Here is a 13146-nt window from a genome sequence, read left to right on the forward strand (position 1 = left end):
GATTGACTGCTGCCACCTGATGCTAAGAAAATGCCCTGGGTTCATACTAGGGATTGTTGGTTCTATTAAAAGCAATGTAGATAGAGTTTATTCGTCACTGAAGCATTTTATGCAGATGTTCCTACTTCAGAGATGTTCAGTCAGTTAGGTGTAAAGATGCGCTGAATAGGTCGCCATCACTTAGGGTCAGGGAAATGCCACCCCCAGACACATAATTAACATGGCTGACTGATTAATTGCCCACTGAAAAATATAACTACCCATGCATTTAAATATTTATTTTCAGGCTCTGGACTTCACTAGTATTCTCTTATCTAAAAAAAACCAAAAAACCCAAACAATAAAAACCACTGTAGATACTCTTTCTAGAAAGGAAAAGTGTTGGCTGACTTACCATCCTGTGGGATTAATCACAATGCAATTCACATTACAACATGCAAAATAATGTGTGTAATCCAGTCTGACATGAAAAATTGCTAATAACATCCCAAAAGGAAGGAGCTATGAATGGTTCTAATGCCTTAGGAGTAGGGGAGATCTTTAGGAACTCAGCATTACAAGGTGAAGCCTCCAGAGGAAGAAAAAGCTGAAAAGTTGGCTCTCTTCAAAAGCCCCCACAGGGCTTTGTTCATTATTGGGTTTGTTCACTGTTATGTTTGTGGGCTGCTCTCTGCAACCTCTTGTGCCAGGTTCAAAGAGGCCTGACACTGCAGATGTGACTCAGGTACGATAAAGGTGGACATTAAAAGATAGCTTCCAGTCTTAAAAAAAAGCCTGTATGCCACTACAGCAGTGGAAGGCCTGGAAGCTACAGGTTCAGGGGTTTCACACTGCCTACTCAATGGAAAAGCAGCATCCTATACCTGGAAAACTTCCAAATGTGCAGGTAGAAATTGAATGGCAAAGGCCCAGCTTAAAACCCAGTTGTCACTTCCATGCTTAAAGTTGTCCTGGGTGTAACCATGAGATAAGAAGCAGAGGTGGGACTTTGTGCATTTAGACTTCATGCTTCTCATGTAAGTGCTTGTAATTGCCTGTTTCTCATCTCCAGCAGCTTGGGAGGGAAGAAAGACATCTAGTGTTGATCCTCTGGAGTAGACACCAAAATCAAAAGGTTTTGCTCTTGTGGACTAATATCAGTGTCTACTCCATAAATTTAGTTGTCTACTCCATAAATTTGGTTATCTACTCCTTTTCCTGATTTCTAATATCTTGTAATCAGAAACTCCTTCCCCTTGATTAGTGCCCAGCAATACCAAGGGTGATGAACAGTGTGTCAGCATTGAACTGCATGAACAGAAAAGCATGTCAATTTTTATAGCAATGCAAGAATGAGAAAAGCATGGTATTTTCTGTAGACATGTTACCAAATTCCTGAACAGCTGACAGGTTATGGGGAGTTTTAAGTAATTTCTTTGAGCTGGAGTAAGTGAAACATAATAGTTAATTTCTTCTCTCTTAATTATTGCTGGTACAGTGTTGTATGAAAAATTTCCAGTGTTGAATGAAAAATTTCCACAGATGCTTTTAGGAGCAAAAAAAAACAAAAAACATGTGGGGGCTGGATTGCACTCTCAGAGGTAGACAGGAATTCTCTGGGGCTTCTGGAAGCAGAGTTTGTCAGCTGGTGTCAGGGGGAGCTGATCTCATGCTTATTTGATGGCAGAATGTGGCTATCAAACGGCTGGTGTTTCCCAAACAATGATAGGTGAGCAAATGCTCCAGAGCTCTGTTATATCATATTGATGACACACATTTCCAGACAAGTGTTTTGGAAGTGGCTTCTAAAGGGACAGGAAGAAAAGCCTGAAGTAGAGAGCAAGGGGCTGGCCTTGATCTGGCAGTGTGACATGAATTCAGTAAATCCATGAGAGCTGCCCAAGTGTCTGTTTGCCACAGAAATGGTTCAAGTGGCTCCCAGTGCAGGTCGGAGAACTCCTCTTACCGGAGGGGACAAAGAATAGCAGTGAGGGAATACTTGCTGTTATAAGTATGCTGGCTACTGGCCGGCCATGTATTAACAGTTCTAGAGCTGTGAAGCCATATTTCCGTGATAAAAGTGGAAAATAATACCGTTATGAAGATTACCTCAACCTTGCAACTGCCCTGCAGTTCATTAGAGCGATTGCTTTTGAGTCATTTAAGGCAAAGGGTGAGAACGTGGTGCTGGTGCCTGGGACAACTACTTAGAATGAATTACTAAAGTTTGGAGGTAATTGTGGTTTTTTAACATTCACCCATTGTTCAGGGGCTTCTGAGAGTGGTACATTACATTCCTTCTAGCTGGATATTTGACTCACCTGTGAAGTGACAGTGACATTGAGAAACAAATGAGTTTAAAGCATCCCAGCTCAGAAGCCACTTGGAGCACAATGCACCCGTTAAAGAGGTTTGGGTGGTATTTGTTTGTTGCTGAAAAAGTAGGAAAAACTATAGTGTCTCCTGAGAAAGCAGTTTTATGGGGTTCTTGTGCATAGCAGCCACAGTAGCAAGCCACTAGCTGAAGGCTTTCCTGCTTGATTGGTTTTAAGCTACAAAAAACATTCAGAGATACCCCATTTCTTTGACTGCTTTCAGCACTGGTTGTGACCAAAGTCAGGCACAAAGGTACAAAGGGCTTCCTGTGCATGCATAACTTTCATATTAGTTCTCACATGGAGAGGGGAACATGGCCATAAATGCACGGGTAAAATATCAAGCAGAGATTTCTTTCCTTAAAGACAATTGTGCTTGTTTCCTCTCCTGCTAATTATATCCTATAAATCCCCTACTCTCCCAACTCAGACAGTAACATTTTGTTACCTACATTCTGTCAGGAGACTTTACAAAGATCTCTAACACATGTTATAAAAGTTATTGCTATAGTACTATATATAACAGCTTTGCATAAGAGAATAGAGGGCTGCCACATTTAGAAAATGCAGGTGCTATGTAAGCCCCTTTCTGAAAGAAAGAACTTAGCTCAGTTTCCTTTGAAGAACCAGAGACTTGAAATTGAAAACTGTATTAATGCCATTGTCTCCTTGTATCAGCAGGTTCCAGAGAGATTCCTGGAAGTGGCTCAGATCACGTTACGAGAGTTTTTCAATGCCATTATCGCAGGCAAAGATGTTGATCCTTCCTGGAAGAAGGCCATATACAAGGTCATCTGTAAGCTGGACAGTGAGGTCCCTGAGATTTTCAAATCCCCAAACTGCCTACAAGAGCTTCTTCATGAGTAGAGAGTTCAGCAGCTATTTATGAATGTATGAAAGTAGCAGTCCCCTTCTGATGCCCAAGTCATGTGTGTCTCTATTTTAATTTCATATATATGTGTATGGCATACATATATATATGTATATGAAATTAGACTGATCCCTCCTGGATATAAGTTTCGTTCAGTTCCAAGGGGATGGTTATTTTACTTCAGCCTTTGGTTTACTTTTGCCCGAGACCCTTAACATTTGAAGAATCAACGGGGTTAATTTTCAGGGAGAAGAGTTTGGAAGCGTGTAAAAGCCTGTCTTAGCAAGTTAGGGCATTATGTTTAAAAATGCTTTGTCAGATTTATTGCTTGCTGCAAAGTGGCATTTTGTCTTGGTGAGACTAATGTCATGGCACAATACTACAGACAATGAAGTTTATATTATGTTTATACTGCTAAAGGTCTGAACTCTGTGGAGCCATTTCATAAGCTTCAAGCTTTTTCTTTTTTTTTTGTATTTATATACTTTTAAATCAATAACTAGGTTTTGTTTCATACTTCAGAAAAATACATCTGTTTTAGGTACTCACTCCAAGAAGTGACACCCAAAAAAGCAAACACTATGCTTCATGTGTTCCTTACAGAAATGACAGATACCCTGCACCAGTAACCAACATGCCAGGTTCTTGTTTCTCTAAATTGCAGCAAGGGATGTTTGCACAAATCAAACACTGTTCTTGCAGGGTTAGGCCAGTAATTTGTGCACAATGTTGTATCAACCACACTAATTTTGGAATATGGTCAGCTTACTAAAGCGGAAGCATTTCACTCTCCATAGAGTAAAAATGAAACCTTCAGCATTGTATATTGCCATGTCTCAGTCTTAAAGTGGCATCAGTCCCTAAATTTGTTATTTTCTTAGTCCATTCTGCACCCCAAGATTCCCTTTCCAGCATACAAAGTTTCCTGTCCATATTTGACATCTGTCCTGAAAAGCATTTTTGAATGATCTTAGATACAGTGGAAGAGTCTTCACCTCACATTGCTGAGGCAAAGGAAAAAAATAAAAAGGGCTGTTTGTAGCTATAAAATATAATTAGTGATTTCCTAATCAGAAGAATAAAAAAATTTCATTTTCATAAAAATCTAATTGAGCATTATACAAAAATCACAGTGCCCTCCTGGCTATGCAGGGTTCAGATAGCCAAATTCGATTTTTAAAATTACAGTAAGTGCAGCTTTTTTAAAAAAAATAAAGAAAGCAAAAACCTATTTGAGCAATGTGGCTGCACTTGTCTTCTGAAGCTGGAGCTAGTGGTGACCAAAACCTGAGCTACAGTGTAAAGTCGCTGACGGATCTGGGTTTGCCTGAATGCTACACCACAATATGATAGACAGAAAGAAAGAAAGAAAGAAAGCTAGCTGCTAGTTCTCATGCTTTCATCAGTGGCTCTCCTTTTCTCATGTTTTCAGAAAGAAATTGTCTCCAGAAGTTTGGGGGAAGGTTGAATATGCTGTGGCACACTGTATTTGTCATTTTCTTTGTCGTCTTTTGTACGGATGCAGTAAGAATTTATTGTTATCAACAATAGTATTTTCCCCTACATAATTCAATATAAATCTAGAGGAAGCTCCAAATTAGTCCTGAATTATATTTATGCCGTTGAGGATATTGGTATCTTTTTTATTTTAAAATTACATTTTGACTTTGGAGAGTGAAAGTTTACCCATGTGACTAAAGAGCTGACCTGATCATTGCAATTTCACTTCATTTACAAATACTGCTGATAGACAGAAATGTATGAAAGCAATTATTGTTAGCAGAAAGCCTTAAAAACCTGCTGACTTCAAATTAAACAGCACAATCCTCCGATTCCCTGTCATTCTTTTCAAGCACTGGCAGTATCTGTGGAGTATAGGCAATGCAGACAATAGCATGGGATGAAGTGCCAACAGTTTCACTATGCATTAAAAGCAAAACAAATCTTGATCTTAGACTCCCTGAGAGTACCTAATACTGTTCATATCCTTACAGTAGACAGGATTTTTTTTTCTTTCTTTTATTTTCTTACATTTTATTTCATTTTATTTTGTTGTCTTTATTTCATTTTTTCTTTTTTTTTTTTGTGTGTGTGCATGATTTGGTAAACATTACACTTCATAAAGATGTAACTCCAATTAATTCTGAGTAAGAAAGGATGAAAATTGTGTTCATGCACTTTTTTTGATTTATGGGAAGAAGTGGCATAAAATACTCAAGTTTTAATACACTAAGTTCATCATTGGCATACCATCAGATGCAAAATATTACTTTGCATTGTCACCTTGGACATAAGAAAGCAAAGCCATACTTTATTCATACTATGTGGACATACTACTAGCTACCATCTCAACCTGTGATTTTACTGTTGCTTTATATTATTATTATTTTATTCTATTATTATTATTATTATTATTATTGATATTAATATTATTATTATTTGGCTGCAATGGGATTCACATAATCTAAATAAGTGAAATTGTGTACTCAACACTTGATGTTGTTGCATTTATTTATTTATTTATGGGTAGTATAATCTCAATAGTAAATGAGGCATAGGAATTAGGAATAGAAATTTCATCTTAAAAGCAAAATAAAAACGTCCTTGGTCTAAAAAAGGAATAAATGATAATTTCATCGTTTCAGTTATGTGATTTTTTCTGCATTTTATAGCCATATTGCCTTTGTGCCTCCCAGTTCACCCAAAATTACAAATACATGGCATAGCTTGTAATAAATTCTAAATAGAGTCCAATCCAGTTTCTTTTAAATTATCTTAATATTATTTCACTTAAAATGGCTAAAAGGCAGGTGGCTACTTTTATTGTAATGAAAGGTTTACATAGGAAAAGAATTTCAAAATCCATGTAGAAACCCCATCTTGCCATTCATTTACTGCTAATTCAGATTTATTTCTGCATATAAACTTGAGGTTATAGTCTGTGCCTAGACCTTAAATGCACCAGCGGAAGGATAAAAAAAATCCTTCAAAATACCAGTTTTTCCCCCACAAGTACAATTGTTCTTGTGCCTTCTGTGGCTTACAATTTTCATCTTTTAAACTTTATTTTTCAATTACTACAGCTGCAATAAACACTGACTTTTTTTTTCCCGGCTGTTTGACATAATGTTGATAGCTATGCATATTTTGTGTCTTTTTAAAAATTAAAAAAATAAAAAAAAACAAAGCAGGAGAATACGTTTTTGAAGAAGAGAATTTTTAGAACAGTTTGATAACGCAAATTATTTTTTCTCAATTGTTTGAGCAGCATTCGAGTTTTGAAAATTCTTGTAGAAGCCAATTTTTTGTAACTGTGGTGCAAATCTTGTGTTTTCTTAGCCTGAAGAAAAGTAGTATAGAAGCAATATTTCATACGTGACATGTGCATATACAGATACGTATGTGGTCACACACACAGGACAACATGTGTGGGCATATGTATGTATATTTACACAAAAACACACACACACACAAAAGAGGCGTATGAAGTGAAAAGCTTACCTTTTTCCTATCTAGATTAAGAACCTATTTTAGACATTTGTTATGTTTTGTGAAAAGAATGTTCTATTTGAAACTACAAAACATTTAATTCTTACTGTATCTCTGGTTGTTTAATGGGAACGTTTCACATTTAATGGTAAACACGTGGAAGATGTTAGAATGTAGTAATTATTTAAGGAAGTGTTCACCCATGTATTCCTGAGGTTTGCTTTGTGCCTCTGAGTATTATTTAATTAAAGTGTTTTAAGTTTGCAGAATCTTTGTTACTGTACCAGGTATGTGGGTGAACATTGAAAATCGAGGGGAACTTTTATAAAGCAATGTAAATATTCAACCTTACGGCTGTTCTTGCGTAAAGACATAAGATTTTAATAACTACATTCTGAAAACATCTGTTGAATTTATAAGAAACACTACAGTAACTGTGTAGATAGTTGAAAGCATTCTTGAAAATCCAGCTCTCTACTTTTAAAAGTTAAGTCTCTTTCATCAGATGTCAAGGGAATGGGTAATACAGTTTCTGTAAAATTGCAGAATTTTTTTCTATGTATATGAAGTCAGTTAATAGAAAAATGGGTTTTTTTTTCCACAGGTTAATATTAATTAAGAAATAAAGGTGAAGATTTTGTGGCTTTAAAGATAGGATTTTCACCAGCAGCATTGAAAGATTATACATATATATATATACAGAAAGATATATATATATATATATATATATATTAAAAATGGAAAGTGGTTTACAAAACCCCCAAAATGAGCACTGTACATGAGAAGTGAAAGCAAAAACTATATTTGCCATGTGTATTATATAGCAATCATTGGTGTTAATAGTGCAAATGTTTCCTTCTGGTACCAACTCTGTGTTTGAAAATTCCAATACGCATTGTTTTCAAAAAGCTCCCCTTAAGGAATGTAACTGGTTTATATGAGTAAGCAGTTACTGTATTGCACTTAAATGTTCTGTTGAAGGAAATGCAATTTTGTTTTCTGTAGAACTGTTGGTTGTAAACCATCTATAAACTGAAGCTAAAAATGCTCATATTTAGAGCTGGGATGAAAACTGGTATTTAACCTTTGTATCTTCTTAGGAATATCCTTTTTAGTGTATGAAAGGTGGTGGCACTATGACTTTATTCAGTCTTTTCATCTGAGCCACAGTCACCTCTCTCCCAAAGCAGCCACCTTCCAAATGCACAAATACTGGGATATGTAGAAACAAATCTAGAAGAAACAGTGAGCTTACATTTTTCTCTAAAATCCATACCTTCTGCATTAATTGTTCCACTCGAGTGAGATAGCAGACGAACACAATAACCATCTCATTACCATATAACATGTAGGAGTCAGAAACTAAAAAAGGAGGGGAAAAAAGCCTCTTTAGGTTGGTTTTAATGCTGCCCAGAAGAGTCAAAGGTTAAGGTTTAAACTGATATTGTCCCAGCCATTACTCATATGTATATAGTTACAAAAGTGACAAAACACTGCCTTTATATTATTTAGCAATATGTTGTAAATAGCATTATTAAGCTCTTTTTTTTGTAATAAAGACCCTTTAATTTGAAGATAGTACAATAACTGAACTGATAAAGTCAATTTTTGATTTTTTTTTATTTTATTTTTTAGCTAGAGGCAATTTCAACTGTGGATTTTTTTGTTGTCGTCTATTGTTCTGAAGACTTTGCATAATTTATTGGTTTAATTTATCCTAATTTATTTGATGAAGGTGTACAATTTTGTATTACCAAGGATGTACTGTAATATTAATTGATGACAAGATAAAACAGTAAGACTCCCCTGTCCGTTTGGAAAAAAAAGGTGCAGTAGACAATTGATTGAAAAAAAAGTTACAATTCTAGCTTGGCAGCTACTAAATTTAAGATAAACACAGGAAAAATGTTTGGGGGGGGGATGGATTTTATTTTGTGTGTTTAAAGCTTTTGTATACTCTCCAGACTTTTACCTTTTTGCTTTGTACCACTTAAAGGATACAGTAGTTCAATTGCCTTGTGTGCCTTCCATCTTCTCTAAACTGAATGTATGTGCAGTATATATGCAAGCTTGTGCAAAATAAAATATAAATTACAAGCTCATTGCCATTGTTTACATTTATTTCCAAAAGTTTATGTTGCCCCACGTCAAGAAGTGAACTCCTGAACCTCTTGGCTGCGGCCAGGCTGTGCCTGACACTGTAGTCCTCTGAAGGTTTTCTTCTCCCCTTAGTTCAAATTATTTATTAATGAAACTACCAGCCCTCTTGCAAAATGGATATAATGATTTATGGCCTCGGTGTCCTACCTCCAGCGCAGCGCCGGTTAAGATAATGAATGTTATTTTGCAATAGTCTATCTGCCAAGGAATAACTCCCTGGAAGAGACCTGTTATGTCTGAGGCATAGACAGCCCTTTAAATTAAATGGAGCCAATGTGAGCTATTTTGTTTATACTATTTAATCATTTCATGGGTATACCTGCCATGCTGGTGTCCTGCAACAGGGGGTTCCTCAAGCTGGGTGAATGCGGGGATAATGCTTGTTGAGATGTGGTGGTTCACACTTCATTCACATTTGTTACTCTTACCAGTCTGGCCTTGTTAATGGTACTGACCAGATATCATCCTCTGTTCTCATTGTTACAATCCATCACTCATGGATCTCTTCTGTTTCAAGCTGAGTATTCACCAGCATTATATAAAACTACTCTGTTCCTACACAATTCCTCAAAATGTATTTGTTCATGATTTTTCTTTTGCTCTTTGCTGTGTCTGCTGTTTCATATGTATCTTAAAATTCTGGGGTTGAGTGTACCTTTGATTTATGCGATTGTTTGTGTTTCAGATATGAAAGTTCTCTTTTTGGCTTAGAATTGGTGCAGATGGCAGTAAGACTGTAGCTTATTTAGATTGCAAAATCCTGCAAGACTCTTCTGATTTTTGAAGGAGATGCATGTTAAAATTATATTTTGATCTGAGGTCATTTATTTTCAGTATCTTCCCTGATTCAGCCTCAGGACAACAGAGCTGAGCTGGAGCCTGAATCCCGCTTTAGCTTCGTTGTAACAACGAATAATAAATACTTCATATCTGCAACAGCAGTTAAAACTCCACGTATTTTTATACAACTGGGGTTGCATTTGTTGGGCCACATCAACACAAGGTGTAAAGGAGGTCTGTGGAAGGTCATGAAGTTACATAACTAATAATTTAAATGTGAGCTCTTCTCTGGTTTTAATGCAAACACATTGCCTCTCCTAGTTACATCTATCCAAATTACCAAACCAACATACTAAAATAATTTTTGTCTTAGTTATCAAGATTTAACTAGATGAGGGAGAGGGAGATCATCCTCAGGTACCCAGTTAATGGACCAAAGGATGTGAGCTGTGTGGGTAATTGCCAGCTCACTCTGTGCCTCTATCAGTTTTTCTCTCAAATATACTGGTTCTGTGATATGCAGGACACTATTTGCCATTTTACCCTGCAGTGGAAAGCATACAGATCTCTAAATAAGAAATCCTAGTTATTGGCATATCAGACTACTGCAGGAGTTCAGAGCTAGACTGGAACTTGGCAAGTAGTCCCTGTCATTGCAGAGGGCCAAATCAACTTTCCCAGGCTTCAAGCACCCTGAAATGATCCAAGTTCTGCAGATCTGGCCATCTGTGCTTGGAAATCCTCAGTTCCCCTAATACCTGGAATTTTTACAATAAGAAAGATACTATGTTCTAGCTTAAAAAATATAAGGAAGACATGAATTATCCCTGAGCAAGGCAAATAATTGAACAATTTTATGTCACTGAGACCATCACTAGCAACTGGGGTCTTTTACACATCACATTACTGAGCAGCTGAATGTGGAAGACTGCATTTTGTCATTTGAGACCCTGAAAGGGTTAATTGCTCTCATTTTCTTGGTCTGTACCCTTATTTATGCCCAGTCTAGGTTGTGCCAACACAATTTCTATGGAGATGATCCCTTCTGATCCAGTCTTCCCTCTTTGTTAGGAGGGAAAGGGAGAGTGGCAGCATATGACTGACTGTGTTTGGGAAATAATGGCAAATACGTCCCTCACTCTTTGCAGTGGTTTCCAGTGCTCCTCCAAACTCATCTTAGTGACTTTTAAAATATGGCCTTGTGTTTGGTTTAAGAACACAACATGAAAAATTAAATATTTGCTAAATTCTGTTGTTGAATGGGGCTGGAGGGCTCCCAGGGTGAAGGCAGAGCTGCTGGATAAAAAGAGCTGGGGGATAGGAGGGTTGTTTCCCTGCCTGGTCCAAGTGTTTGACCCTCTGGGTGCATTGCAGGGCCTGCCTGTTATCCCAGCTTTTCAGTGGGCTGGGGCATTTGGAGAAGCTGCCTAGAAAAGCTTGTTAGATTGGTGGGTGCAGAAAATCCATCGATTGCTACAATGGCCATTTTTGTGCATGGTTTATTAGGACCACAACCATACCTGTACCTCAAAGAGATGAAAGAGGTATCTTTAATTTAAATATTGAAATATTTTGGACACTCAAATTAATGCTTGTTGGCTTAGGTTAGCCTGACTCTTTCCAAAACTGCAGAGCAGAGTGAGACACTGACTCTCCTTCAGAGAAAAGACCCCCCCACATCACTCTGCCCAGAGCCTGGGAGGCTGTGATTGCATTTTCGTGAATAAAGCCTGGGCGAGTGAATAGTGGTACTTTCCCATTTATTTGGGAATCAGTGTGAAAAAACAAACAAACAAACAAACAAGCTATTTGCTTCACAAAAAACACATGAAAATGAACTGCTGTTCGTACGCAAATGCAGTTAATTGCATGCACGGTTTCATTTTATTCTTTAAAATCAGGTTTCAGGTTGAGTCTCTGTCTAGGCAAAGGAAAATAAAAACCGAGAAAGATGGCACAGATAGCTAAAGAAATGCTACTGGCTCCAATGTAAATATGTTTGTGGTTTGCAAGAGACCTGCCAGTCAAGCAGCTGTGGGAGGTAACAGGGGAGAACGCATGAGAGGAAAAAGTCTTGTGGCAACAGTGGCCAGTTTCATTATGGCCACTGCCAGACTGTAAAACAACTCTGGGGGCTTGAAATCCTATTGCCTATTAAAACTGGGCATGACAGCTCTTTTTTATGCTTCACCAACCAGAGATGGAACAGCGTCCTAGGGGAAATAAGGAAAAATATTTATTACAAGTGTTTAACACCTTTTAGTACAAAACAACCCTAATATGCAGCACTCAAGGATAATTCATGCCAGCACATGTAAAACCAAGGGAAATCGTTTATCAGCTCAATAATTTGGTCAGAGCTTTTAAAGGAAAAGATGATGCTCCAGTTAAAACCATAAGGGCAAATTTCTCTTAAGTGAAGACACTTTAGATTTTTTTTTTTTATTATTTTTACAATTTCTTAGTAATCCACACAAGGCTCTGACAACACACCCACCCCAGGGACTGCATGCCTGCCTGACTCGGGCTGAAGTCTGGCTATTCAGACTGAGAGTTTACCTGCCCCTCATGCATGGCAGTACTTGCCGGCATATTTAAGAAAGCCACAGGACAGTCAAGGTTGGATCCTGAACAGCGCATGAGGCAGAGGTTTAAACTGCTTCAAAGGCTTATCTGAAAACCAGAGCTTGTCTCACACTGCAAACACTCTAGAAGCATAAGGACACTTGGGCCAAGGGGTGTATTTTGAATCTTTCCTGATAAAAATATGCATGTTTGGAAGTAGTATAATATAAAATCAGCTTCACTGCTTTCTTGCACAAACATGCATTGTGACTTCCCAGCTTTGAGAGGAAACCTAGAACTCAGGCAGGGGGAGATCCACCACTCGCTGAGCGCCACAGGGAAAAATCTCGAACACTTTCTGAGCCCAAATCTATTCCTATTCCGTGTCCCCATTTTATAAGGAGTGAAATGGAGATGCAGGACAGTAGCACCATGTCCCCAGGACCCCCCAGCTGCCCACTGCAGAGCTGGGAACAGCTCCTGCTCTCCAGCCCGGGCGGGCGCTGCCAGCCCCACGCGTTACTCATTAACACCCGGTTACTGGTTAACAGCCCGCACACGGGGGTCCTGCACAGCCCTCCCAAAGCCCCCGGGTTACGTTGCACAATCCACAAGCTGCTGCCCTGCCAGCTTTATCTCCTAGCTGAAATTTTGCTTCCTGGCATCCTTTTGCATCTTTGTGAGTGGCCAATATGTTAAAATACTGTTTACCCGGCCATTTGCTTTCCCAGAACGTGGGGGGAACCGCGGAGGAATTGGAGAAGCCCATCCATGGCAAGGATGTGCCCCTGCCCATGAGTCAGGTTTCTCCCTACTATCAGGAAGAACCTGCTGCTTAAACGGTGTTTCTGCCCTTCCAGAAATTTCTGGAGCAGCCTTTAACCGGGGCCACGGCCGGCTGCTGGTAGCAGCACAGGGTGGCTGACC

At 38.4% G+C, this 13146-nt stretch overlaps 1 protein-coding gene across 6 annotated transcripts in view; it reads left to right on the top strand.

Moving 5' to 3' along the window:
- PROX1 (prospero homeobox 1) overlaps positions 1-8816 on the top strand; it is a 49942-nt gene extending 41126 nt beyond the window's left edge. For 5 of the 6 annotated variants that reach the window (XM_038131782.1, XM_038131784.1, XM_038131783.1 and 2 more), the window contains one exon: positions 3033-8816. In XM_038131782.1, coding sequence (XP_037987710.1) covers positions 3033-3221 — 189 coding nt within the window. In that variant the 3' untranslated portion in view covers positions 3222-8816. The remainder of the gene's footprint in view (positions 1-3032) is intronic. The other variant, XM_038131788.1, reaches the window with a different exon arrangement.
- The last annotated feature ends 4330 nt before the right edge of the window (positions 8817-13146 follow it).

Source organism: Motacilla alba, chromosome 3, assembly GCF_015832195.1.
Source record: "Motacilla alba alba isolate MOTALB_02 chromosome 3, Motacilla_alba_V1.0_pri, whole genome shotgun sequence".
Taxonomy (NCBI): domain Eukaryota; kingdom Metazoa; phylum Chordata; class Aves; order Passeriformes; family Motacillidae; genus Motacilla; species Motacilla alba.